We start from the raw sequence: 25,573 nt of genomic DNA, 5'->3' as shown, positions 1-25,573 counted from the left end.
AATTTCAATGTATTATAAAATGAATAAAAACGCAATACCGAAGTCTGCTACTATGATAAATTGGTCTTACTATATGAAATATAGAAATTACAATACAAAAACAGAAATTAAATATGTCTATTATTATTATTTCTATTATTTCTATTTGTATTTCTATTATTATTTCAATTCCATTCTCTCTCATAAATACATCCTTTGATTTTCAACTTTGGAACAATGATATTAGAAAACGATGGGCTCTGACATATGGAATAAAGTGTTTTTCTTCACAGTTTACTCACAATATTGACCTCTTTTAATATAGAAAGCATCAGTTTTTTCATTATAAAAACATTAGTAACTGAATTACTAAGTTCAGTTTTTATTTAGAAATGAATAATTTGCAGTCTTATTTTTCCTAAATATCTCAAGATAAATTTCCTAATACCAGTTCACTATATTTAACAGATAAGATCACATATCTTGTATGATCTTCCATTATTCAAACCCTAATGGATACGTTATTTAAATTTTTGGCATCTGACAAACACAGAGTTTTTCCAATCTCTAATAGTCATAATTAATATAAAATGCAACTTAATATCCAATAGCATTTTTTTTCTAGTAACATTCAGTTTTCTCTTAATTTTTTATTAAAGTGTACTTCACTATTAAACAGGAAGTCTGATTTTGAATACTGGCATGCCTGTATCTATGTCCACTACAACTTTGTAACAAGGATCTGATCTACCATGTATATACATTAAAAATGAGCTTTTAAAACTTAACTACCTCTTAGTTGACAAAAGAGGAGAGTAAAAAAAAAAATACCTGGGATAAGCAAATTTTTCATTTTCTTCCTGAAAAACATTACTATGAACAAAAATAAACAGTGAAAACCTTTCAGGTGAGTTGATGGAGTGTTTAAAAATCAAGTTCTTTCTATTAACATTAAGTATATGTAATTTTAGGTATAAATCAAATAATATCTGATGGAATTATCATTACTATGAAATGCTATGTTTTAATTGTCAGGTTTTATTCAGGTATAAGTTCCTTTATTAACCAGTATGTGGATACCCAAACAAGTCACTTATCTTTTCAATTACAGTATCAGAATTAAAAAGCCAGATAGTTACTAACTTTTAAGAAGTATCAAATACAAATACTAAAGCTCAAAGGAAACAATATAAGTTTTAATCATGAAATCCCTTTTTTATATTATGAAAAACCCTTTCTTTTTCTGGTTAGTAGTAGTTACTTTGTATTAGTCAGAGTAAAATTAACATTGAGCCATGTGCCCCAATATGACACAACTACCGCTGTGTGGCATTGAATGGGGCTTGATCTGTAATGGGTTTTAAAGATTTTGAATATCACATTTAACCACAGTCCCTCTTATTGTAACTGTATTTTTCTCTTTCATCTACAATGTTATATATTGGCTAAAAATAAATTGAATACATAAAAATATCAAAAGGAAAGGAGTAAACATGAGAGTTAACATTTCAAGAAAATTTATATAATTTTTTTTCATACATCTTCAGATTATAAGAATAAACTCAGGAGATACATATTTTTTAATTTCTTCTTTTGTACAAAGTTACTGCAAGAGCAGTGTCTTTCATGTTTCTTTTTTTCTTATTAGCATTAAAATAGCATGACTTCTTAAAGACTAGCTGTCTCCTTCCCAGGAGATTTTCAAAACTGAAATAGGTCCTTCAGTTTTACACAGAGTACGATTTAGTATTAACTAGTTATTCATAGCAAATAGAAAGTCCATGGCATATGCTTATACTAAATGTTTGTGAAAACATTTCTTCAGTATTCACTTATAACTTCTATAGTGCTATGCAAAAGCGTTTATTCACGCAGCATTCTTTCATTGATTATCATGGCACTGTGTTATCTACTCTGCTAGATCATCATAATTTTATTATCTTAATGGAGTATGTTGACAGATAAAGGATGAAAGAGATACTTAGAAGATAAAGTTCTTAAGAGTTTTGAATTATGTAAACATAAAATTCTTGACAGTAGAAAGAGCAGTGTTAAGAATTATAACCACTGGGTCCCAAATTCTCTAGCATACTCATTCTCTTCTAAAACCAAGCTTCAACCTCTATACAAATTAAATTATTCGTTTTCACCCTGATCTCAACATATCAATAATGTCACATCACCTACATTTTAAACATCCTTTCCTTACAATTCTCCAAGTCATCTTTCATTTGCAAGAGTCGATACTATTGCCTTAAACAAAAGAAAGCTTCAATATTTTTGTTCGTTTATTTAAATGAATCTAGAAAGTTTTTACTTTTACTTACTGGGGCTGAGATATACACAATTCAGATCAATCAAGACATTGAAACCCAAGTCTCCCACAACAAGGCTTGGCCTATGAACACAGTCTTAATTCCCACGACATTCCTCCACTCTAGCCACACAAATGATTCTCAACTTTCTAAAACTCCATACGTATATTTAAGAATTCTGTGCCTTTCCTCAAGCCATTCTCTTTGCCTAAAAGGCTATTTCTACCCTCTCTTCCAGCCCCTGTGCGATTCCTTCACAGTTTATAAGAAAGAGTTGATATGTCACATCCTACTACCAATTTTCCCTAGTCAGAATTAATCCCTCCCTTTATTATTCTTTCACAAAACATTACCCAAAACTATCTGAGACAATCTCTTTGGCCTTACAATTATGTAGAATTATGTCTACACTGCAAGACTCCTTGAGAGTAGGAAAAAAATTGTTTTAAGCACTCTAGCAGGGTACTTGGCACAAAGCATAAAATAGAAGTTTGTTAAATTGAATTCTGGACATTGCTTAAAAGAAAAGAAACTATATTTTAAATGTTGGCACAAATGAGTTGACAAGCAAGCATTTTAGAAAATAAATATATTTTCTTTTCATGTTTGCAAGCCTAAAAAGTCATTTCCTCAAGACTACTCATCTATTTTCCAAATTCACTAACCAGAGGTACTCACCTCCTACTAAAATAACCAGCAATGGCTTTGTTCAGAGGCACAACATGAATGCCTAGTCTTGTAACTACGTCAGCATGACCCTACTGGTGGAACAACTATTTTAAGTAAAAAAAAAAAAAAAAAAAAACTTTGGAATAATTTACTAAATCACATATTTTATATAGTACATTATATGATTTCGAAAATATCTTAGTTCAATTCTTTATCGAAAGAAAATTTTATCAATTAAAAAGTTATTCCTAGGAAACACTTTATTCAGAGTGAAGGGGGAGGAGGAGTACCCTCTACCCACTCTGAGTCCTTCCTGTCTGGGCTACAAATTAAATTGAAATGAGACTGAATAGCAGGAGAAAATCAAACAAAATTTAATAACGTATACATGGGAGAAACTCAGAAAATAGAAACTGAGCAGCTCATCATTCTGACTAAGCTGCTTGCTTAAGTATTTTCAGCTAAAGGGCAAGAGGGTGTTTGGGGGAGTAGTGGTTTGGGATTTCAGAGGGGAAGAAGACAATTCACATGGAGATGGAAATGCAAAGGTTTGACAACTCTTTACAGGGCAACCTAGAAAATGCTGCCCAGGAGAGACAGAATTTTTGATAAGATGGGCCTGTTGGTGCCTTTCTTATCCCAGCATCTATTTTACATTATACTACAGCCATCATGTGGTAGTGGCTCCTTCCAGTAACAGGCCTTCTATGTTAAATTCTTTAGGCAATTTGGGAAGGGAAGCTCAAATGTTCTTCAGAGAAAATAATCAAGGTAAAGAGACATATTTTGAGGTGGCCAGATTTTGAGCTCCCACAAGAGAAATACTAAATATACTTTATATCATCAAATTGACAAATATATCATCTAGTTGTCTTTTCTACCCATGACACATTTGTAAAACTAACTGAATTAGTGTCTCTGAAAAAAGGAAACTTTAGTTAAAATGGTCATTCAAACTAGCATGGCTCAATAAACCTGAGAACCTGAAAAAAATACATGCAATTTCAAATAAATATAATTAAAATTTTAATATACAGACATAAATGCTGGTTTAAATGTTATAAAATGATTATAGATTTTAAATTATTTAACCAGTATTGATGTCTAAATGATTTTCATTCTTTCCCATTTTAGAACTTTTTTCAAAGTTCTTCATCCTTACTGATTATTTCCTTACTTGTTTTAACCTATAAACAGCATTAAGTAAAACTCCATTCCTGTCAGTAATCTATCCTCTTCATATAAGAATTTAAGTCATATGTTTTCTTTAAACTTACTTCTTTGATCTGTTATAAAAGATGTCCATGTGTTCCCATTTTCAAGTATTCCTACTGTTGACATTTGCCATATATGCACTATTATCTGGGGGACAATCTAAAAGTAATATAGCCTATTCTAATAGTGATATTCCAAGGTAACTGAGTATCATATTTATTTTTTATTTATATATATTTTTATTCTGGGGGTCCCCAGCTGTAGGACTAGGTTTAGGAACCACAGATCTTTTGTTCTCCTCCTCATTGCCTTTTAATTTTGCTGAGGAAGATTCGCCCTGAGCTAACATCTGTTGCCAGTTCTCCTCCTTTTTTTCTTGAGGAAGATTAGCCCTGAGCTAACATCTATGCCAATATTCCTCTATTTTTTTTTGTATGTGGGACATTGCCACAGCATGGCTGGTGAATGGAGCAAGTCTACGCCTGGGATCCAAACCCGTGCCACCAAAGCGGAGCGTGTGGAACTTTAACCACTAGGCCATGGGGCCGGGCCCCAGATTTACTTTTTAATGTTTGATTCATGTGTTACTTTCCCCTCTGTAGTCTACATATTGGTCACTGGCCCTTATCTTTCTATGGTAGAATCTCAGAAGAAATAAAAAGCATCTAGCTGTGAAATGACCATCTGTCAAGATCAAGATATGGTTGGTTTAGAATCTTTGCTGTCTTACTTCCTAGCTCTGTGACCTTGTAGAAGTTATTTAATGTACCTGAGTAATATCCCACATTATTCATGGGATAAACTGTACTTGATTTATAGAACTGATGACAGTAAATAATTTTAACCATCAATAAATTTTAACCATCTTTTCCTTTTCCACCTTATTCTATCATATTTCTTTCTATTGTACTCTCCTTCTCCTCTTCTCTCTCTTTCCTCTTGCTAATCCTTGGCTGGTGTCCAAAATGTACATCTCAGTCCACCAGCTTGTTTATCAAGGGTAGAAAAGAAATCTAAATCAATTATGCAAATATCACACACAAGAAACTGGCCTTTCATGAAGTTCCCAGTGCTCCTCTCTGTTGGCAGGGCATGACAGACACACAGGTTCTAGAGTCACGAATAGTGGAATTTGAAGTAGAGCCCACCACTCACTATTTGGCCTATAACTTGTTTGTATATTTGTTCCTTACTCTCTTTGAAACCAGGTTTCTCAAACCTTGAAACAGAACTAAGACATACCTCATAGAGCCATTGTGAAAATAAAATGTAAAATTCAGTGTGGTGTCTGGCAAATAGAAAACTATGAGGTAAAGTCACTTGTTAGACAATTCTGCCCTCCCTCTCCGTAACCAACAAACCAGAAGAAGTAGAAAAATTCCCCATTTCATAAACCTAGACAAAATCATCCCAAGAATGACAGCAGAAAGTTTACTGGTAACTCCACAGGTCCTGTGTGTCCTGGCGACCAGTTTGCTCTGAAATGCGGCCTGATCAACCAAACACAATGACTAGCGCAGGGCGTAACTCCTGCTCCTCAAATGATTCTCTGGCTATGACTACACGAGGCCAGTAACAATATAATCTCTCATATTTTTTTGTCACTTTTTTCAGAAAATGGAAAAGTAGGGCTTATAAACTAATTATTTGTAAGTTCTTTTCTCAGTATACAGAGTAATAGAGATGCGTATATATCTTAGAAGAGTATTCTAGGAAAAAAGTTTCATTCACTTCTTGAGAATAACTGTGATAAAATGTGACATCCTTAACACACTCAATAAATACTGATGTTTACTCATTTTAAAGGAAATAAGATAATGAAGGCAAAAGCATAATCTTAGCTTAAAAGATATATTTCTCAGAAATGGTTTAATGAGAGCACTATTAGAATAAAATGAAAATTCCAGAAAAAATAAAACCCATCTATGAAACAAACAAATCTAAAGAAACAGTCTGTTAAAAAAGACAGGACGATTTAACTCTTCATAGGAATTTTTAGTTGAAAATACAAACATTTAATAAGTAATTGCTGATATGAAAGGTCAAATTAAAACAGCAATATTTGGATGATTCTAAAAAAATAAAACCTGTTTGGGTCAACTTCTCCTTTCAGATTTAAAGTTATAGGTGTAAGGGAAGAAGCAATGTAGAAATATCAACTAGGAATTTGATGAATGAGAAAAATACAACTTCTAGAAAAAGAAAGAAAAGCTAACCCAAGTATATCTGAAAACAGTTGACTACCTCCATTATTGAAGATTTTTCTTTAAATAGACAAAAACCAAAGTGAAAAGCTTCACAAACCACCCTTTTATTTTAGCTTGAAATGGAAAAAAAAAAGTAGCAACACACTGCGATGTGAAAATTATGCAAAATATAACAAAATATATAAAAAGTCAAATGTAATCATAGCTAAAATGATGTTAGTACCTGAAAAAACTGTGCTTTGTAAATTACATATCCTTATAAGCCTTTCAAAAGCAATTACTCCCAGCTAACAAAAACCTAATCACAACGCATCTTTTCCCTAAGTTCAAAAACACACACTGCTTTAGTAGACTCATATTTTCCAATAAAAATCAAATTGCTAATATCTGTAATATCCACTTATGTAAGATAATCTAAAGTTTGTTTATGAACAAATACTCATTGAGGTCACCAAATTTAATAAACATATACACAGAAAAGTGTCTTGAACTTACACACAGAAATTGATTTCTAAAGAAAATATTTATATGGGAGATATTCTAATATTTCTATTTATAAACACTAAATTAAAGAACAATTAGTATTTTAGAAGAAAGCAAACATGTTTGACACATTATCCTATTGATTACCAGTTCTAACTGTATTTTAATCTTTTCTATGGGATTTAAGTTATATGCTAAAATTCATACTAAATAGAGCCAAAAATTTACTGGTCCTTTAACTATCATAACAGACCCTAAAAACCCTAACAAGGATGACAACTTAAAAAATATATTTAAACTTACCCCATTTAATGGATATGTTTTCCATCCTAGCTCTCCCAGAACAGTTGTTGTATCAAGCAACACAACTGGAATTAAATAAATAAAGAAACCTTGTATGAATTTCTCAATTGATGCAAAAATATAACAAAGTTATTTAAATGATTAATGTCAGCTACCCTATTATTTATTGTATTAGCTTTAATAAGTTGCATTACTTACTGGAAAATTATTTGTATATACCAAATAGTAATACATAATACTTAATAATATTAATAAATGATAAAATGTATGAAGTGGTTATAAGTTAATTTTAAAATATGTAATTTGTATTTAACAGTACTAAATGAAATAGATAATTGAATAACAGAATTAACAGTCATTTTTAATAGCTGACTTTTAAAATTAATGAAATAACCACTTTTGCTGTTCCAGAACCCCACTTTCATATACAGTCTTTTTATACCCCATTAAAAAAAGAAAAAACTATATTAAAACAGGCTTCTATATTTTCTTTCTGTGTTATTAAACGCCCTTATATATGATTGGCAAAGTATGAAAACAACTCATTTTGAATACACCTACTTTCTTTAAAGCATAGATTACATAATTATTGTTATGTGCTAGGTAGTATATTTACTGCTAAGGGAGGCAAAAACAAAAATAAAAACCACGCATCTTTTTCCCTGAGCAAAAGTAACTCATAATCTGATCAAAAAAGCAGACATGTAAACAAATAACGATAACATATTCTGTTAAATTCTAAAATAGAAGAGACTATATAATAGCCCAGCAACTAAGCTGAGTTAAGGTTGGTAGGGCAGGCCTGGGAGCATTTCACAAAGGAGATGTAATTTGAGGTGGCCAAGGATGAGAGGGTCTTCAATCAGATGTGAAAGGAAAGAAATACTTTTTTTCTTTTAGAATACCTTCTATAAAGTAACTGAGATATGACTAAATCAGTTCAGAGTCGCTGGAGTGAGGATTAGGAGTGGGAATGATTTTGGGGAAGTAGGAGGATAGAAACGAGGCTGGAAAAGATAAATGGAGATCAACTGGGGAGAATTTTTGTAGTGTTTCCAGCAGATCAATGTGTAGGGCCCATTATTCAGCAGATCTTAATTTTTAACTACTACTTCCAAGTCCCACAGACAACAGCAGACCATGGACCACACTCTGAGAAACAATGCTTTGTTATCTCATCATGAGTGTATCTAGTTAAGAAAGTGGGTATTTTTATGTGTAGTTTTAAAAAATGTCATTGGGAGTATGTTATTTGGCATCTGCTGTTGAGTGTCTATTGTAAGGATTCTGTGGTAAGGATCCTGTTTCTTATTTGCATCACTGTGATATTTTTTTTTATTTTTAAACATTAAATCATTCTTAAATTTCTGGGATAAACTTTAATTACTCATTGCAGAATATTCTTTCAGTACGGTTAAAATCTATTCACTAAACTACACCTGCAAAACCGAGCTATAATTCTTTAATTTTTATTGTGGGAAATTCTCAAACTATTTTAAAGTCTGGAGAAAACAGTACAAGGAACCCTCATGCACTCATCACCCAGCTTCAGTAATTACCAACTTACAGTTGATCTTATTCATCTATACATCTGTACCTACTCTCCCACTGCAAGACTTCTTTGAGGCAAATTCCAGTAATCATACCATTTCATCTGTAAAAATTTCAGTATGTATGTCTAAAATAAAGATTCCTTTTAACATAACTACAATATTTTAATTCATTACTATGAAGAGCAATTCCCTAATGTCATCAAATATCCAGTCAGTGTTTAATATTCCTATTGTCACAACTTATTTAACAGAAAATCAAGATCCAAATAAAAGCCATACATTACAGTGAGCTGACATACCTCTTTGTTTTTTTAATCTGTAGGTGTCCCCTCTATCGTTTTTGTTGTTAGATGTATTGAGATATGATCTACTTACAATAAAATTCACTCTTTTTAAATGTACATTTCTATGAATTGTGACAAACCCCTACATCCATGTAACCACTGCTACAATCAAGCTATAGAATATTTCCATCACCCCCAAAATTTCCCTTGTGATTCATAGTGAATCCCTTCCCCGCCCCAGCCCCTGACAACACTAATCTGATTTCTGTCCCGATGGTTTTGTCTTTCCCCAAATGTCAAATGAATGAAATCATAGAGCATGTAGCCCTTTGAGCCTAGTTTCTTTCCCATAGCATAATGCATTTGAGATTCATCTATGTTGCTGTATCTATCAACAGTCCATTCCTTTTTATTGCTGGAAGGTATTGTATTGTATGGAATCCCCTAGTCTATGGACATGTGGGCTGTTTCCAGTAGGGGACATTATAAATAACGCCACTATAAACTTCCATGTACAGATTTTTGTGTGACCCCGTGCTTTCATTCCTGGCAAATAACTAGGAGTGGGATTACTGGGTTATATGGAGAATGCTTACTTTTTTAAAAAACTGTCAAAATGTATTCTAAAATGGCTCTGAAGTTTTACATTCCCATTAGAAGAATGTATGGTTTCCCAACTGCTCCACCTCCTCACCAGGACTTGGTACCGTCAAGTTTTTTTTTAAGCGTTCTAACAGGTGTGCAAAGGTATCTTACTGTTGTTTTAATATGTGTTTCCCTAATTACTAGCCAGTTGTCTCTTTCACTACTTGATATCAAATGTACTGAAAAATTCAGGTTGTTTTGTCCCACATTCTAGATGTTCCTAATCGCAACACAGCATTGTACATGCTCCTCCATTCCTTGTATTGTCTTTAAATCACCAGATATATTTGGTGGCTTGATCAGATTCAGGTTCCATTTATTTTATTTTTTGTATGATTACTTCATTGGTGGTGTTTTATTATCCTTTTAGCAGAAAACAGGGAAGATATCAATGACTGCTAGGGTCATGTCAAAAGGACTGGAAACCAACTTGCATAGGCTTCCATTGGCCAAAAATGGATAATTTGATCATATACAAGGTTAATGACTATAAGGGATTGAAACACTGCAAATATGCTTAAATCCATGCATTCATAACTATAAAATATACCTACTGATAACGTTTGCAGAATACTAGAAAACCAATAGTTTAAAAGCTGTAAATAATCTGAAAAGAATAAAATTTTTATTTCACTTTTTTGATATAAACTACTTGTGAATAAAGAAATAACTGAAGAAGGGAAATTTCTCTTACTGAAATATTTCAGTTAATAAATGAAGAATGACCAAATTAGGCTACACCCTTTTCTACTCCTAATGAATTAATATATTTAGCTAGTGGTTTCCAATGGCTGCTAACATCACAAAAAAAGATGAAAAGAGACATAAAGGGCTACAGCTAAAAGGCTTTCTTTATAGTCTCATTTACTCCATATTAACCTACAATTCTAACAAGATTGGAAGTAACAGAAAAGTACAGTAAGGATGATACATCTATATATACACACACACACATATATACATATATACACATATACTATATATGTGCATACACACACACAAACACACAAAATGATATTTGATGGCATCTGGTTTCATTCAGTGTAACAAAAATAATCTCACATATTTACAGAAAAAAGCCAAAGGTAGCATAATAATGAATACTCAAATCTATAAGCTTATCTCATTATCAAATAAAAGTTATTTTTATTTTTGGTATATACTGTTGAAAAGAATTCAGAAGTATGCAATACCAGTATATACTTCTGGGTACTCAATAGTTTAATGTTACTCATCTAGCAACATTTATATTTTGGAATACATCATTATTTCCCTAGCAGGCTGGTAAAATAATGATATTAATTCATAGTCACTGCAGGAAGGATTTTCTATATATTTTCTTCTTCAAGTAATCTCCACATTGTCCTATAAGTTGTTTCTTTTTTTTTTTTTTTTCCTGAAGAAGACTCGCCCTGCACTAACATCTGTTGCCAATCTTCTTTTTTATTTGGCTTCAGGAAAATTAGCCATGAGCTAACATCTGTGCCAACCTTCCTCTATTTTGTATGTGGGATGCTGCCACAGCTCGGCTGGTGAGTGATATAGGTCAGTGCCCGGGATCTGCACCCGTGAATCCGGGCCGCTGAAGTGGAGCACACAGAACTTTAACCACTTGGCCATGGGCTGTCCCTCGGTTGTTTCATGTTTAATACTCAATTTACAGATGAGAAAACTGAGGCTCAGGAAGGTTAAGTAATTTTCCTTGGGATCACAAAGTGATAGATTTGGTTTCCAACCAAGGAGACTGATGCTAGAATGTCCTTTAAAAAACATTTAAAACCTTTAAACCTTTTTAAGAAAGTGTTTTCTTCCTACCTTTTTAAGTCTGAATATAAAACTTCATTATTTGTTTTCTCTTTTTATTTTTGTAGATGCAGAGAAACATCACTATTTCTTTTGCTGATTCCAAATCTTCTTCAGTTTTTATCCAGTTTTCTCATCAATGGTTTCTACAGAAAATTTACCAGTTCTACCTACAAATCACGCCATTTAAATCAACGGGTTTACTGGAATAGAGTGTTCAAAAATCTCTAATATGAATTGAAGTCTACCAACAGAGATTTCTTTTTCATAGATTATATACAGAAATTATAGCTAATTAATTAACTTACTAGTTGATATAATTATTTTTTATATAATATATTTAGGCTGCCTAGTGCTCCATATTCATAATTTGTAAACTATGAAGTATATTCATTTCAAAACAAACAGAAAAGAAAAACATGTATATATCTACAACAGTGTAGATCCTTAGGAAGAATTTGTTTCTTAGTAGCTTCAAGAAACAAGATTTACATAATTGCTTTATTTTCCTCATTAAACTGTAACCGTACCTTCTAAAAATCTGTAAACAGTAAAATTTCAAATTTGCATTCTAGACAAGTGAATGAACAATGACATCAAAATAAAACTGAGGGTTTTTGATATTTTTAATACCATTACATGTGATAAGTGCTTAAATTTTATCATTTGTTTCACACATAAAACCCCCATAAATTCAGGTTTTTCACACACACTAATTGCATTGGACCCAGCAAGGTGAGAGCTCCTCCTGCTGGCTTTCAGTAAAAGTTAGCTAGTCTCTACCAGAGTGCAAAAGTACTGTAAACTTAAGAAGGAAATAACACTACATCGACACTGACTTCAATAAAAAGCCAATAATTTTTAACAATAATGGCAAGGTTTTAAATATAGCAAAATTAATACCTATTATTTACTTAAAGAGTATACATGAAAATATATTTATTCATATCATAATAAAAAGAAATTGGATAAACAAAAAAAAACAGAAAAAGCAGTAGGCTGGTGCTATCAAAATAAAGTTTTGAAAATATTTATTTTAATAAGCAACATAACGCATAGAATATGTTTGTAAAACTACATACAATTTTCCTACTAACTTTTAGAAGTAAATTTCCAGCATATTCTATTTCTCTCTGAAAATACCTCTTAATTCATTAGTGCTCCCTTTACTCATTCTTTTGGAAATTATAAGAAAATTTTACTGTGTTCTAAAAGCAGATATCAAATGATAGAGACAGGGTTGATAATATTGGATTAAATATGAGGGTAATGAGTACCTAAGATTAGAAAGCTCAGTGTTAATTTCTCGCCCTTGAATAATTTATCAAGTCTTTATCTACATCCCTTTTAGTAAATTTAAGGGATATTAGTTTTAAAACAATTAGCCTATAGGTTCATAGGATATAATAGATCATCTTTATTTCAACTGCACAATAAAAAAGGATGAGATTTTATATATATATGATTTTGAAAAATTAAACAAGAGATCAATCAACTCGCTAAGAAAGTAGCTATTCTTTTAGGATAATTTTTTTGGAAAAATTCAAGTTAATGACATGTGACTTGAGTCCAAAGATTTATCAATACTTGTAAAAGTTTAGACAACAGTAAATACAAGTTTGAGAACTTTCTCCAATAGACTTCACGCAAAAAAGGCCAAGGCATTTCTTCTTAGAATCATTCAATTTAGAGCCTTTATTTTACAATTAAGTCCAGAAAGGTAAAGCAAGTTACTAAGTCACTAATAACAACATAATAGTAGAGCCGGTTAATAGTTCCATGTTCCACTGACTTTAACACACCCTACCATCTCCCACAGCTCTAAATAAAGAGGTAAATAAACAAAAGGAATACTTCTGCCATCATGATGAGTTATCATATAACCAGAGAAGACTTCAAATTATATATATATAAACAAACATGCACATATATACTTATAAATTTTAGCAGTAGTCCATTTGAATATCATCCTGTTCAGATCCTGCTTTAAACTGACATTCAGATTACCACATTAACTAATCTAGTTTTGACATAATTCTATATTTTTGACTGACAAAAATAAAAACTTTTACTTCCAGATCTATATAACTATAGGTATCTACCCTCACACAGAGTCAGGATCAATATTTAATTCCTAAAAAATCAAACACAGATTGCTTTAAATAAACATAGGATTATTGTGTTTACCCCTGGTATGTCTTCTGGGTATTGGTATTATTTTTAAGGCAATATTTTACAAAGAAGATCACTTCTTTTTAAAAATAATGAAACTACTTTTACCTAGAAGCTGAGATCAATACTTGTTCATTAGGTGTACTTATAGCATTTGTTTTGTTGTGGCTTTCTTATTTCTGTTGTTGCTTGTTTGTTTTTAATATAGGTGTTGTTCATGATTAATTTTTATACCCCAGCTGAGAGTCTGGAAATCCCATTTGAAAGATAATATGAACACAGTGATGTTAAACACTTTTCTCAAAATCAGAGAACAAGATCAAGTCTAGAACTTTGCACTCATACCCTTCAGCTCTCTACTCTACGAGAAAATGCTATCTTTTTCAGAAAGCATGTCCTTTACTTCTGATGAAAAAAATAAGCTATAATAACCAGAGATTATTTTTCTTCACATCACCTTAAATAGAGAAAAAGGGCAAAAAATTCAAGCTAGTTCACTAGTTAGAAGGCAAGTTATACCACAGACTGAGAATTGCCACTGAAAACCTTATCCAAATAATGAATGGTTAGTAGTTGATTAAAATGTAACTAGAAATGTTCATCCTCACTTCCACATCTTCCCATTTTGCTCTAAAAACCTCTTCTGTTATCCTGCCTTACACAGCTTTATTCCCCCACAGCCTCATAATCATTTCTAAAGCCTGCCGTTGGACAGGAGGACTTACAGAGACCCAAGGAGAATCCAGATCTGGATCTGATCCATCAGAGGTCACTAAATGATAGGTTTACTCTGGGGCTCCTCAGCAAGGTCATTAAGACTTATCAACGAGTCACCTCAAAAGTCCAGTTTTCACCATCAAATTATTAAGTTATCTCTATGGTTAAAAAAAGAGAAAAGAAATTTGGCATGTTCCTAATTAACAATACTTAATTCTTCCATTTTGACATCTTCAGCAGTTTCATCTATAAGCTAAGTAGCTTCATTTAGGATCGGTGTTATTTCCATTTGTTTCAATTACACCCAGTTTCAATAGCTAGAAAAGACTATTTGGCTTTAGTCTTATATTTGCTAGTCTTATAATATATTTAATAAATGTTGTGAGTTTCAGAGACTCACAACATTTATTAAATATACCCCATTTAGCCCAAACCATTGAACCCGCTCCCCATTGCTTACATATTATCAGAGAGGCTTCTCAGCTTTCTAGTTCTTTCATTTCTTACATTTCTCATTTGTCTTCCATGGGCTTTGGAAGCTTTCCTTTTTTTTTGGAAGAATATTATGAAACTCAAGGTTTCATATGCACTCAAATCACTGTTTTTATACCTCTGATAAAAGAGAGAATGATTACTAATTTGAAAGTCTTATCTACAACATAACGGCCATCTCAGTGTAAAACCACTTCTATATAACGGAATAACAGTCTTAAAAAAACTACTGAAACCTTTACTTTAAAAAGAAACAATACCGGCTTTACATCGAGAAGAAAAAAATGACTTTTACTAGAATATAAGAAAAAGTTATACAAGTAAAAGAGAGTTTATTTTTTCTTGAAACTGAAAGGGAAATTTTTTCCTGTAATGTTTTTTCCCCCATTACACTCACGTGGACATAATGAATTTTTAACTTCCTTCATTAGAGCATATGGAAAAAAGTAACTAAAATGTGACTTGATTTTAAATTAAGACATTTTAATATTATTTCAACAAACATTTACTGAGTGTCTGTTATATTTAAGACTCTATATTAGCTATTGCAGGGTACACAAAGTTTATAAAACACAATGTCTACTCTCAAGGAGTGCCTGGTGTCATTTTTTCAATCCCACATTAGAATTTTTGTGTCAACCATGTGCCATAGTTTATTCAAACATGTAAATAGCAAAACAGATTAAAATGCCCTTATTCAGAAGGTGTAGACATGGAAAGGCTGCAGCTATGTAGCAGACTGTGTAGAATTAAACAGCTATTCCAAAAGGGCAGACATCCAACTGCAGATCAACATCACCATCAAAACTGTCAGTAATTGGACCACTTATCTTAGTTTCTATAGAAGTGCCAAGGAATGAATAGACTGTAGAAATGCATCCCAGAGTCAACAGGAAGAGAAATAATAATTTTCTACCTGAAGGGTACTCTCCAAAATAATCCCAAATACAAGAAATACCTGCTAAATTTGTCAGGAGAGACAGAATGTTTTATTTAGATGGGAGATAAAAAAAAAAAACTGAAGTAAACATTATCAGAAATAAACGTTTTTATAATCCAAGCTTTAGTCATCAGAAATAAAAAAATTATCAGGTAAAAAATATTAATTGTATCATCAAACTTTTGAAAAACATATCAAACAACCTTGAAAGGACAATATTCTCTTTTTGCCCACTGAAATTATAGCCTAATAAAGATACAATTATCAACATTACTTTAATTCAAAAATTAGTTCTGCCAGCATAGTATGGGCTCCTCAAGGGCAGGGTCTGTTTGTGTGTGTGTATATTTGTTGAATAAAATGAATGAACGAATGAATGAATGAATGGAGTGAGTGGAAGGGAGTCTGGGCAAGAAACTCATTTCTTGGGAAAAACCATTCCTAACCAATTATTAAAAGAGTAGTACAGGATTAGTGGAAAGGCAAGCACTGGACAAAATTTAAACGGCCATTGTGCTTAGCTTGTAATGGAGAAGGTCAAAAGCTATTCACATGTGATCTCTCTAAGATATGGTTAAGGGACAAAGTGGTCTTTGGGAAAAATAAAACCAAAGTAGGTATTTGTTTTGAGCACAAACTAGACTGTGAGAAGACAAACATTTTCTGCAACTTTTGAAGTCCTCTTGTCTGCTCCACCCTGGCCCAAACCCTTTCATCAGTGAATGCCCTCAGGCTGCTCACTCTCAGTCCAAACCCTGTGCAACTATCCCCACCTCCAGCAGCCCAGTGTTCAAATTAGCCATCTTATCTGCTGCCCAACTGAAAGCACTCATCATATCAAGAAAACATCTTAAGTAAAATAGCAAAAAATGTGCTTATGAATATTCATTTCCACTTACCCCTTCCTGCACCATTTATTTATTTATCCAAGTTAAATCTGAATTGATTACAGCACCCTTCAGGCGACAGTGACTTGGGACTCCTTCATGGCATATCTAAAATCACACCACATAAGCAATTCTTCACAGAAACATAATGAAAGATAATTGCTAAAACTCCAACTTTTGTCACGTCCAAGGAAATTACCCTATGTTTAGATTATATCTTCCATTTACTTCCTGGGTTCTATACTTGGCTGTAGTATTGTATGCTTGTGTAAATTTGGCCAAATCATAATTCTTATGCTACCGATTGTTGGGAGTTGCTCTGCCTTAAACCAAGTAATTCTCTAAGCCTTAGTATCCACCCCAACCTGGCTCTCAACAGACTCTGATCTTGTTAGCCACTCTTCCAGGGTAGCAAGGCTTAGTATGTAAAACTGAGTAACAAACAAAAGTTTGCTTATTGAGTCATGGGTCATGACTGTCTCTTCTTTGCCCTTTGAGCTTCCCTTGTTAAATGATCCACTGGAAAAATCCTCAAGAGATATCTAAAGACAATGCTATTTTTTTCTTGACTCCTCTATCCCCTCTCTCTAGCTGATTTCAGAAATATTATCCATACTCTAGCTCCTTTAGGCTCTAAAAAAGGTGAAGCCAAATTGCCAATGTTGAAGATTCTTCTCTAAAGCAGCTAACTAAATTGTTCACAAACATTTAGATTTCACAGTCAGATGCTTATAAAACATGGTTGTCAGGTCATGAAACTCGATAATCTGTTCACACAAAAACACATTCTGGAGAGATATTCACAAGAATAATTTAAATAAAAATATAACTTTCTAACCCTTTCACAATAATTTCAACATCATTGACTGCCTAAAGAATGTGTGTTGTCTTCTGAATTCTAAACTGAATTGTACTGAGGATTTTGGTAAGTAATACTGCCTGTGGAACAGCATAGTCTATAAGGAGAGAAATGGGCAGGAAAAATACGAAGACAAATAAAATATTAAGACAACCAGTTGTCATATCACTTAGCCATTAAACAGCTTTTAGCATAATTATTTGATAAATAAAGTCATGAGAATTATGTAGGACAACTTCCTACTGGAAACTATTGAGGAAGTGACAGAGCAAATGCAGTGCCAGATTTAGAGGCACATAAACTGCAAGACAGCTGATCTTTTGCGGCATATTTCTGTACCGCAGAGGAGTCAGGAGGAGGAATGGTTCATAAATGAAACATTTACAAATGTGACCCATGCCAAGAGCAGCATGGCTTCAGTATAGAGAAAAGAATGACAGATGGAAGCTTTACTGCTGGCAGAAAAAAAGAAAAGAAGAAAAGCAAAACAAAAAAACCAAGCATTTTTATCATTACCCTATAGGAAACGCAAGTCATTAAGTGCTGCTGTCAAAGTGTTTATCACTCAGATCTTGTGCAATAAAGTGTAATAGAAATGATAATGGCATTTTAACATTTTGACAAATGGAGAATATTTTATCCAACACAGGTTTCCCAAGTATAATTAAGCATAAGAAAGCAGATGCTAGCTTTTACAAGACATTGGTCAGTTTTCTTAATTTACTGATTACCCAAGACATGGATTATGGTAAGAAATGTAACAATGTTAAGAAACTCTCTTGATGAAGTCATCAGGATCCAAATTCTGTCCTCAGCTTTCATGGCGGAGAAGCTCAATTTTTATCCTTCCAAGGAGGAGTGATCATATTTTAGGAGACTGATTCTTGATAATCAGGGATACGGGAGACCAATTTATAAATGAGAAGGATGATTTATTCACTGATGATCTGCCTCCCCAGGGAATCTCCTTCCCTGCAGGTAAAGACATTCAAGAGACCAAATTATAGATCAAAGATTTCTTGGAAAGTACCAAATTACTGGAAAGGAGTAACTATTTTACTTTTTTAAATCCATTAGGTCTATTTCTATTTAAGGAATAAAGAATTTTATCTATCCATTTTAAAGCTGAATAGTGCTTAAGAAACAATGAAAAGTTTTCCACTTGAAATTGTTTTTCAAATATACACATTGCCAACTTCAACTCTGGCATTTCAAACACTATTTACAAGACACATTATAGTTGCCGTAGTTACAGCCTATCTGTTATTGGCTAAATTTTGGGAGGCCTAATTTTTATTTCTTGGAAAGAAAATCTGTTCTATCTATAAAATCTCTTTAATTACAAAGTAGTATTTTTTCCCCAAGAAAGATTCTTCCATGTGAGTAAAATAAATCCCAATTACTATGAGTTGATTTTATATGGTTTCAAATAAGGACAGAGAATAATGTTTGCTGACCATAACACACAATTTTGGGAAGAATCTAAACTTTTACCCATGGAGTCTGCAATTGGTTGGCTAACTGTTTCTGTCTTAGGTTGTTCTTTACAGAGGTAAACACACCGTAGTCCTTATTTTTATTGACCAAGAATGAGAAGAGTTTAAAAAAACTAAACCATTGATTTCTCAGTTCAAACAGTTTCTAAGCAACTTCCCTTAATATTAATAGTTTTATCTTGCCTCAATGACTTTATTTCATCATGTAATCTAAAACTGCCATATTTTGAATAATGCAAAATTGAACATTTTTCAGGAATCTGGTCTTTTGTTTTCTCTGTCTTCACGCTTTTCAGAGAAAATTTATCAGTTTGGTGGTTTCAATTATTTTTTCAATGTTGTCAATCTCCATAACAGTATCTCCAGCATAAATCTCTCTCTTATTCTTCACACACAATTCAGAAGCCCCTCAAACTTAACATGTCTGCATCTGAGCTCACTATTTTCCCATCAATGGGTACCACCTCCTCCTGATTTCCCTATCTCAGTTACTAGCACCCAGCATCTGCCCAAGTGCTCAAATTAGGAACCTGCATCCGATCTTTGACTCATCCCTGACTCCCTATCTCCTTAACAGTTTCCAAAATGGATATTGCAGGCAGAATAATGGCCCCCCAAAGTTGTTCATGTCCTGACTCCAGGAACCTGTGAATATGCTGTTACTTGTAAGGAAAATTAAGGTTGCAGATGAAATTAAGGTTTGTAATCATCTGACCTTAAATTAGGGAGATTATCCTAGATTATCTGGTAAAAAAGGTCCCTAAAAGTGGAAGATAGAGCCAGTGACTGAAGAAGAAAGGAGAGAGAGATGCAATATTGCTGGCTTGAAGATGGAGGAAAGCAGCCAACAGCCAAGGAATGTGGGGTGCCTCCAGAGGCCAGAAAGGACAAGGAAATGGATTCTTCCCTAGTCTCCAGAAAGTAACACAGTCCCACTGACACCTTGATTTTAGCCTAGAGAGATGCATGTCAGATTTCTAACCTATAAAACTGTAAGAATAAATCTGTGTTGTTTAAGCTGCTAAATTTGTAACAACAACAATACAGAATTAATACAGTGAACTTTCTAAACCATCTTCAAATCTATCAGTTTTCCTATTCCCTACCTATTCCATCTCTCAACTGGAATAGGGTTCCTTGGTCCTGTTCCTCTCATTTAACTTCCACAATGCAGCCTCAGTGATCTGCCTAAAATACAAATCTGATTTTTCCATTCTCTGTTCAAAACTCCTCAGTGGTTCCCCTTATCACTTACAAAATTCTCCCACAAATGTGTACTTATTTCTTCATAATGTATATATTAGCCATTCTACCAGGTTCTGAATATAAAGATGAATCAAAATAAACACAGTCCCTACCTTCAGGGTGATTATAATTAACATGAAAAACAGAAAATAAACAGAAACTATAAAAGAAATATATAACCATGTATTATGAGAATTGCTACAAATCTAATTAGATTTCAGACTCATGGAAAGCCTCTAGGAAGGGAGTTACAATTAGATAGAGTTGAACCAGTCTCTATACTCCTTTTAGATTCACGATATGAACTATATAATAATGAATTGAAGAAGACATGAAATAACATATTGATTAAGTATTTTTAAGCCAGTATTCCCCTCACTTTTTTGGCACTAAAACCTCTTTCCCACTGAATACGTCCCAACATTCTATGGTAAAATATCACGTATGGCACCTGTTGAATTCCATTCCATTCCATGCAAAACACTTCCTGGCTTGGTCCTATCTACCTGTCCTATTTCTTCTGCAGTACCCTACCCTACATTACTCTGATATACTGGTAATTCTCAGACTTACCTGTCCTCTCACCTCTCCACATTTCATATTTCCTTCTTCTTGGAATACTCTCACTCTCATTGGTCCTGCAAGAAGACTCCTAGTCATCACTTATGGCTTAGCCTAAATGCGATTTCTTATAGAACTTTCCCTAATTTACCCCCGAAAGATGCAGATGCTCTTACTCTTATGCCCCACTGAAATTTGTACATACTTCACTAAGTAATTATTTTACTTTATTTTACCACAATGTATGTATTCTCTTGTGTAACTTTTCTTTCATAGACTCTCAAAGGGCAGAACTGTATAATCCCCCCAGTCTTCTCCAAGATTGAATATTTTAAAAATGAATAACTGAATTGAACAGCAAAATGAAAATGAACAGGTGAGGAGTTTAGAATAACTAGATACATCTAATTCTGCAGTTAGCAAATGGCTCAAAATGTTGATAAAAATGGATAATTCAGGGCCCAGCCCCATGGCTGAGTGGTTAAAGTTCCGTATGCTCCACTTCAGTGGTCCGGGTTTGTGGGTTTGGATTCCCGGCGTGGACCTACTCCACTCACCAGCCATGCTGTGGAGGTGTCCCACATATAAAGAAATAGAGTAGGATTGGCACAGATGTAAGCTCAGGGCTAATTTTCCTTGGGCAAAAAAAGAGGAGGACTGGCAGCGGATGTTAGCTCAGGGTGAATCTTCCTCAACAAAAGAAAAAAAAAAAACACGGATAATTCAGAGCACACAAACAAAAAATATAGTTATATTTTCACTAGCTGCAAAGCACTGAGAAGAGTACGTTGGAGAGGGAGAAGTTAAGGTCCTGTGATTATAAATCTAGTGCGTCAAAAGCAATAAATAATAAAAGAACTTTGTGGATTTCCATTAAATTGTGTCAAAGGAAATTACTAGAGCAGAGTTAAAACACTGACAAAGCCTCAATAATAATCCTCAAATCCTGATCACACAGGAAGAAAAAAAAAGAAAACTACTGAAACGAAATCACAATGATTCAGGAGCTTCAACAACTTAAGCAAAAGAAATTTCAATGGGAACCTAGTAGGGGAGATTTTATATATAAAAAGTAAAGTATATTTGAAATAGTCTTAAGAATATTCTTTCAGATTAGTTATATATATACATATTATCTGAAAGAACACACTCAATATAACTAATCTGAAAGATTACACTCAAATAAAAGGGAAAAACTACCTATGAAAAAGAAGAACCATTTACTCAGAATAAAATAAATCAGTTGGTGCTCCTAACAAAGAACGTAGTCAATGTATTATGGCCACTGAAGCTGCAGAATGGCTAAGGAAAGGAACATCAAATGGTATTAAAAGCATTTTAAAAGAGCTATAGAAGTGGCTACAATATCTTTGAAGTTAAATATAGGAATCCTACTGAACTGACACTTTCATCTTGAGGTGGCCAGAATGATACCATTTATAGAGCCCCTATTTGGTTGGGTTTTCATATAAATTCAAACTTTACATTATTTTTATTAAAGCCTAGGATATATTAAAACCTCAAAAAATAAGACAGAATATTAATAAATCTTCATATCTATTATTGTTCTGAGACATAGTTATAAATTTTGACGACATGCCTTTGTGCCTTAGAGAAACAAATTGTGAATAGAGGGAAGTATGGAAGCCCCTGGAGAGTTAAGATTTCACATTACTACTGAGGGAAGGGTTGTCTCTTTTCTAAGCAGGGGAGCCAGACTGACAATAATCAGCAAGAGGTATCAGCAGTAATCTTAATCAGCAACAATTAGCAACAGGTAGGTAACTCTAACCATGGGGTCAGTGACAATTATCTCATATTTCCTCTACTATAAGGGCAATGATATCCTAGTCATCTTGTTTATAGAGAAATGGATGACATATTAAAAGTTTTAACTCAAAGGAACTCTACACAGCAATTTTAAGAGAAATCTATTAAATGAATAGTTCTAAGGCCTCAATCCCAAATAAGGAAGCCACTGAAAGAGGAACAGACAGACACAGTCATTTACCTCCTCCTCATCACCTTTGTCAACCATCTATTGAGTACTTAGTAAACCCAAGAACTGTGCAAGGTACTCAAGTAAATATGGAACAGAGAGGGAACAGGTTGGTGGAGAGCAAACCATCCTGCATTTAGGAAGTACTTGTTGAGATGAAAAAGATACTCTAAAAACTAAGTAATATATGTACCATGTAAAATCCTTAAAAATAGAGAGGCTGACAACATTTAGTAAACTGACCCAAACTTGTGAAATTGAGTGACTTAGGGAGACATTTTTGAATTCATCCTATCCAGAGGATTAAACTTCTTGATACAGTATTGAACTCATGTTGATAAGAAGTGGAATTTCTGGTTTTTCTAGAAGATTAATACTCCAGTTGCTCCAGCCCAATTCCAAAAATGTCATACATTATAATGAAATGTTCCTACCATACCACCATAAATCATAATGAAACTAAGCTCAAATATTTGGTCATTTTAAAAAACAAAACATGACTTGCAAATATGTACGTATTCACTAAGCCTTTCCTTACTTATACTCTCTTGAAGTTGGTATTTTCTCTTGTATTACCTAAATTCAAAAATCAGCCTGAAAACACGACTCAACTCAACCCCACTAATGATGGACCATGGGCTAGGAAGACACAGTAAAACGTGTTATTGCATGTTGTTTTTATTCCATAAACTGGTGTTAGTCTCGATTACCTTGTTGTCTTTATGACTCTGTACCATAAGCCCTGACAGTGGGGTTTTCTTTTTTGTAATACAAGTGCCTGACTTAAGTTTTGAATGCTGAAGCATCCACTTCAAAAGAGCCCCAGACTAGATCAAGAGCCAGGCAGCTTCCCTGAGGCTCCTTTGTTTTAGAGATCTTGGCTGATTTCAATAACTGACCATTTGAGCTACTTTGTTCTGTTCCTACACTTTAAATTCTGGCTCTTATGTTTTAAATTCACCAATGAAGAGTGAGCCCGTGAAACCATAGGCCTCCACCCTCGACCCCAATAAAAGCAGAACCCTAGGCCCACATGCTCTCTCTCCCTCCACCCGCAATCTCACTGTGTAGCCCCAGGTGTGCTGTGTAATTTCGAGGTCTTGTCAGTAATAAACCTTTATTTTTTTTCCTGATGGTTATTGCTGAAGGGCATCTTGCAATCAAAATAAAAATCACAATGGCCAGTCCAACCACATCACTGGTTATTGATAAGGCTGAGACTGACACAAAACAGACTCCTAAAAAATAAACCAAAGAAATGTATATTTTCAGAGATTAATTTGAGAATTTAGATAATGGTAAACAATAACCATAGTCAACGCTCTAATGCTCTAATGAGCAGAACTTCTTGAAGTATTCTAGACTAACTTTTCCCCACTGTGTACTATATATGACATACTCATAAAAGCACCCATCAGTTTACAGGAAAACAATAGTAAGATGATGTTTAAATCACTACTATGACCAAATCAAACAATTTTAGTTGTTGGTTTTTTTTTCATAAGTATTTGGACTAGTGATGATTAGCTGTCTCAACAAAAATTCTGAGCAATTCTCAAGTGACCAACATTATGCTTCTGTGTCCCTGCAGGATATGGACATTCATCTCTCAAGCCTCTTTTCTCAGCACTCCATCCCTCAAACTCAGTGCTTCAGGCCTTACTGATTTTATCTAATGTTCTCAAAAACATCAGACTCTTTGGGCCTTCTTGCAAACTAATATTCTCTTATCTTGGTGCCTACCTATCCCTGGACTCAGCTCAATGACAGTTCTCGTTGGAAATCTCTTGTGATATCTTTTACCTAATGGTGGGGAAGCATCACTCTTATTGGGCTTCCTTAAACTAATGCATGTACTCTAGCAAAAAAAGCATGACTTTACTGTGACTATTCAATCATTCATCTCCCAGAGGAGACTTAAGTTTCATAAGCTTAGCGACCTTAGTCACCTTGTTCACCAACTTTTTTCTAGGACCTAGCACAATACTTATCCGAAGACTACTGTTAAGATTCCAGATGAGAAATGACGGCAGCCTTGGCATAAAAAGTCCCAACTGATCAAGGCCACAGTGAACTCTCCTTCCTCTAAATATACTTAGTACGTGCAGCCAATTTATGTGTCCCATTGGAAACACCATGTGTCAGTTTATATTATTTTTCTTTATATTTGTTCATCATTATAGTTTACACTCACTCAGATCTGAACTATTACTCTCTGAAGTATACAAGATCATTTCCTATTACAGATGAGGAATATGGGACCGAGGAATACGGGACCCAGAAATACTAGAAAACCTACTAAAGATCACGCAGGTAGTGTTAGCATCAGATTAAAATCCATATTTCTCACCAAGTATACTGCTTTTCCTACTATGCCATATAATTTCATTTCCATAACTAACATTCATGCTTCCAGAGGGCAGCAAGATATCTATCTCCTGCAACTAGGACACACAGTAGTTAGGGGCATTTTTGATTATCTTAAGTGATCATTCTATTGAAAGAGTTAGGCTTTTATTTATTTTTATATTTTAGTTTATATACTCATTCATTTTATTTAATGTATATATTTATTTGATTTTAATTTTCTGCCACCCTCCCTTCAAAAAAAATCTCTGTGAGCTAGTTTTATCCCATCCTCCAATGAAATCTCAGGCAGGTAACATTACTTTGCCAGGCCTTTTTAGTCAAAACATGTCATATTTCAAAAATTTGAAATATTTCGTGCAAGAAAATAACCAAAACCCAA

At 33.6% G+C, this 25,573-nt stretch overlaps 1 protein-coding gene across 1 annotated transcript in view; it reads right to left on the bottom strand.

Annotated features, from left to right (window-relative positions):
- Positions 1–25,573, bottom strand: part of EPHA6 (EPH receptor A6) — a 788,910-nt gene that overhangs the window by 718,786 nt on the left and 44,551 nt on the right. Inside the window, 1 exon segment of the mRNA XM_087439470.1 lies at positions 7,172–7,236. Coding sequence (XP_087295596.1) covers positions 7,172–7,236 — 65 coding nt within the window.

The sequence above is a fragment of the Ceratotherium simum genome, chromosome 15, assembly GCF_057802395.1.
Source record: "Ceratotherium simum simum isolate JZ-2026a chromosome 15, ASM5780239v1, whole genome shotgun sequence".
Classification (NCBI taxonomy): Eukaryota; Metazoa; Chordata; class Mammalia; order Perissodactyla; family Rhinocerotidae; genus Ceratotherium; species Ceratotherium simum.
The sequence above is the reverse complement of the archived record's forward strand: the minus strand, read 5'-3'. Positions and strand labels throughout refer to the sequence as shown.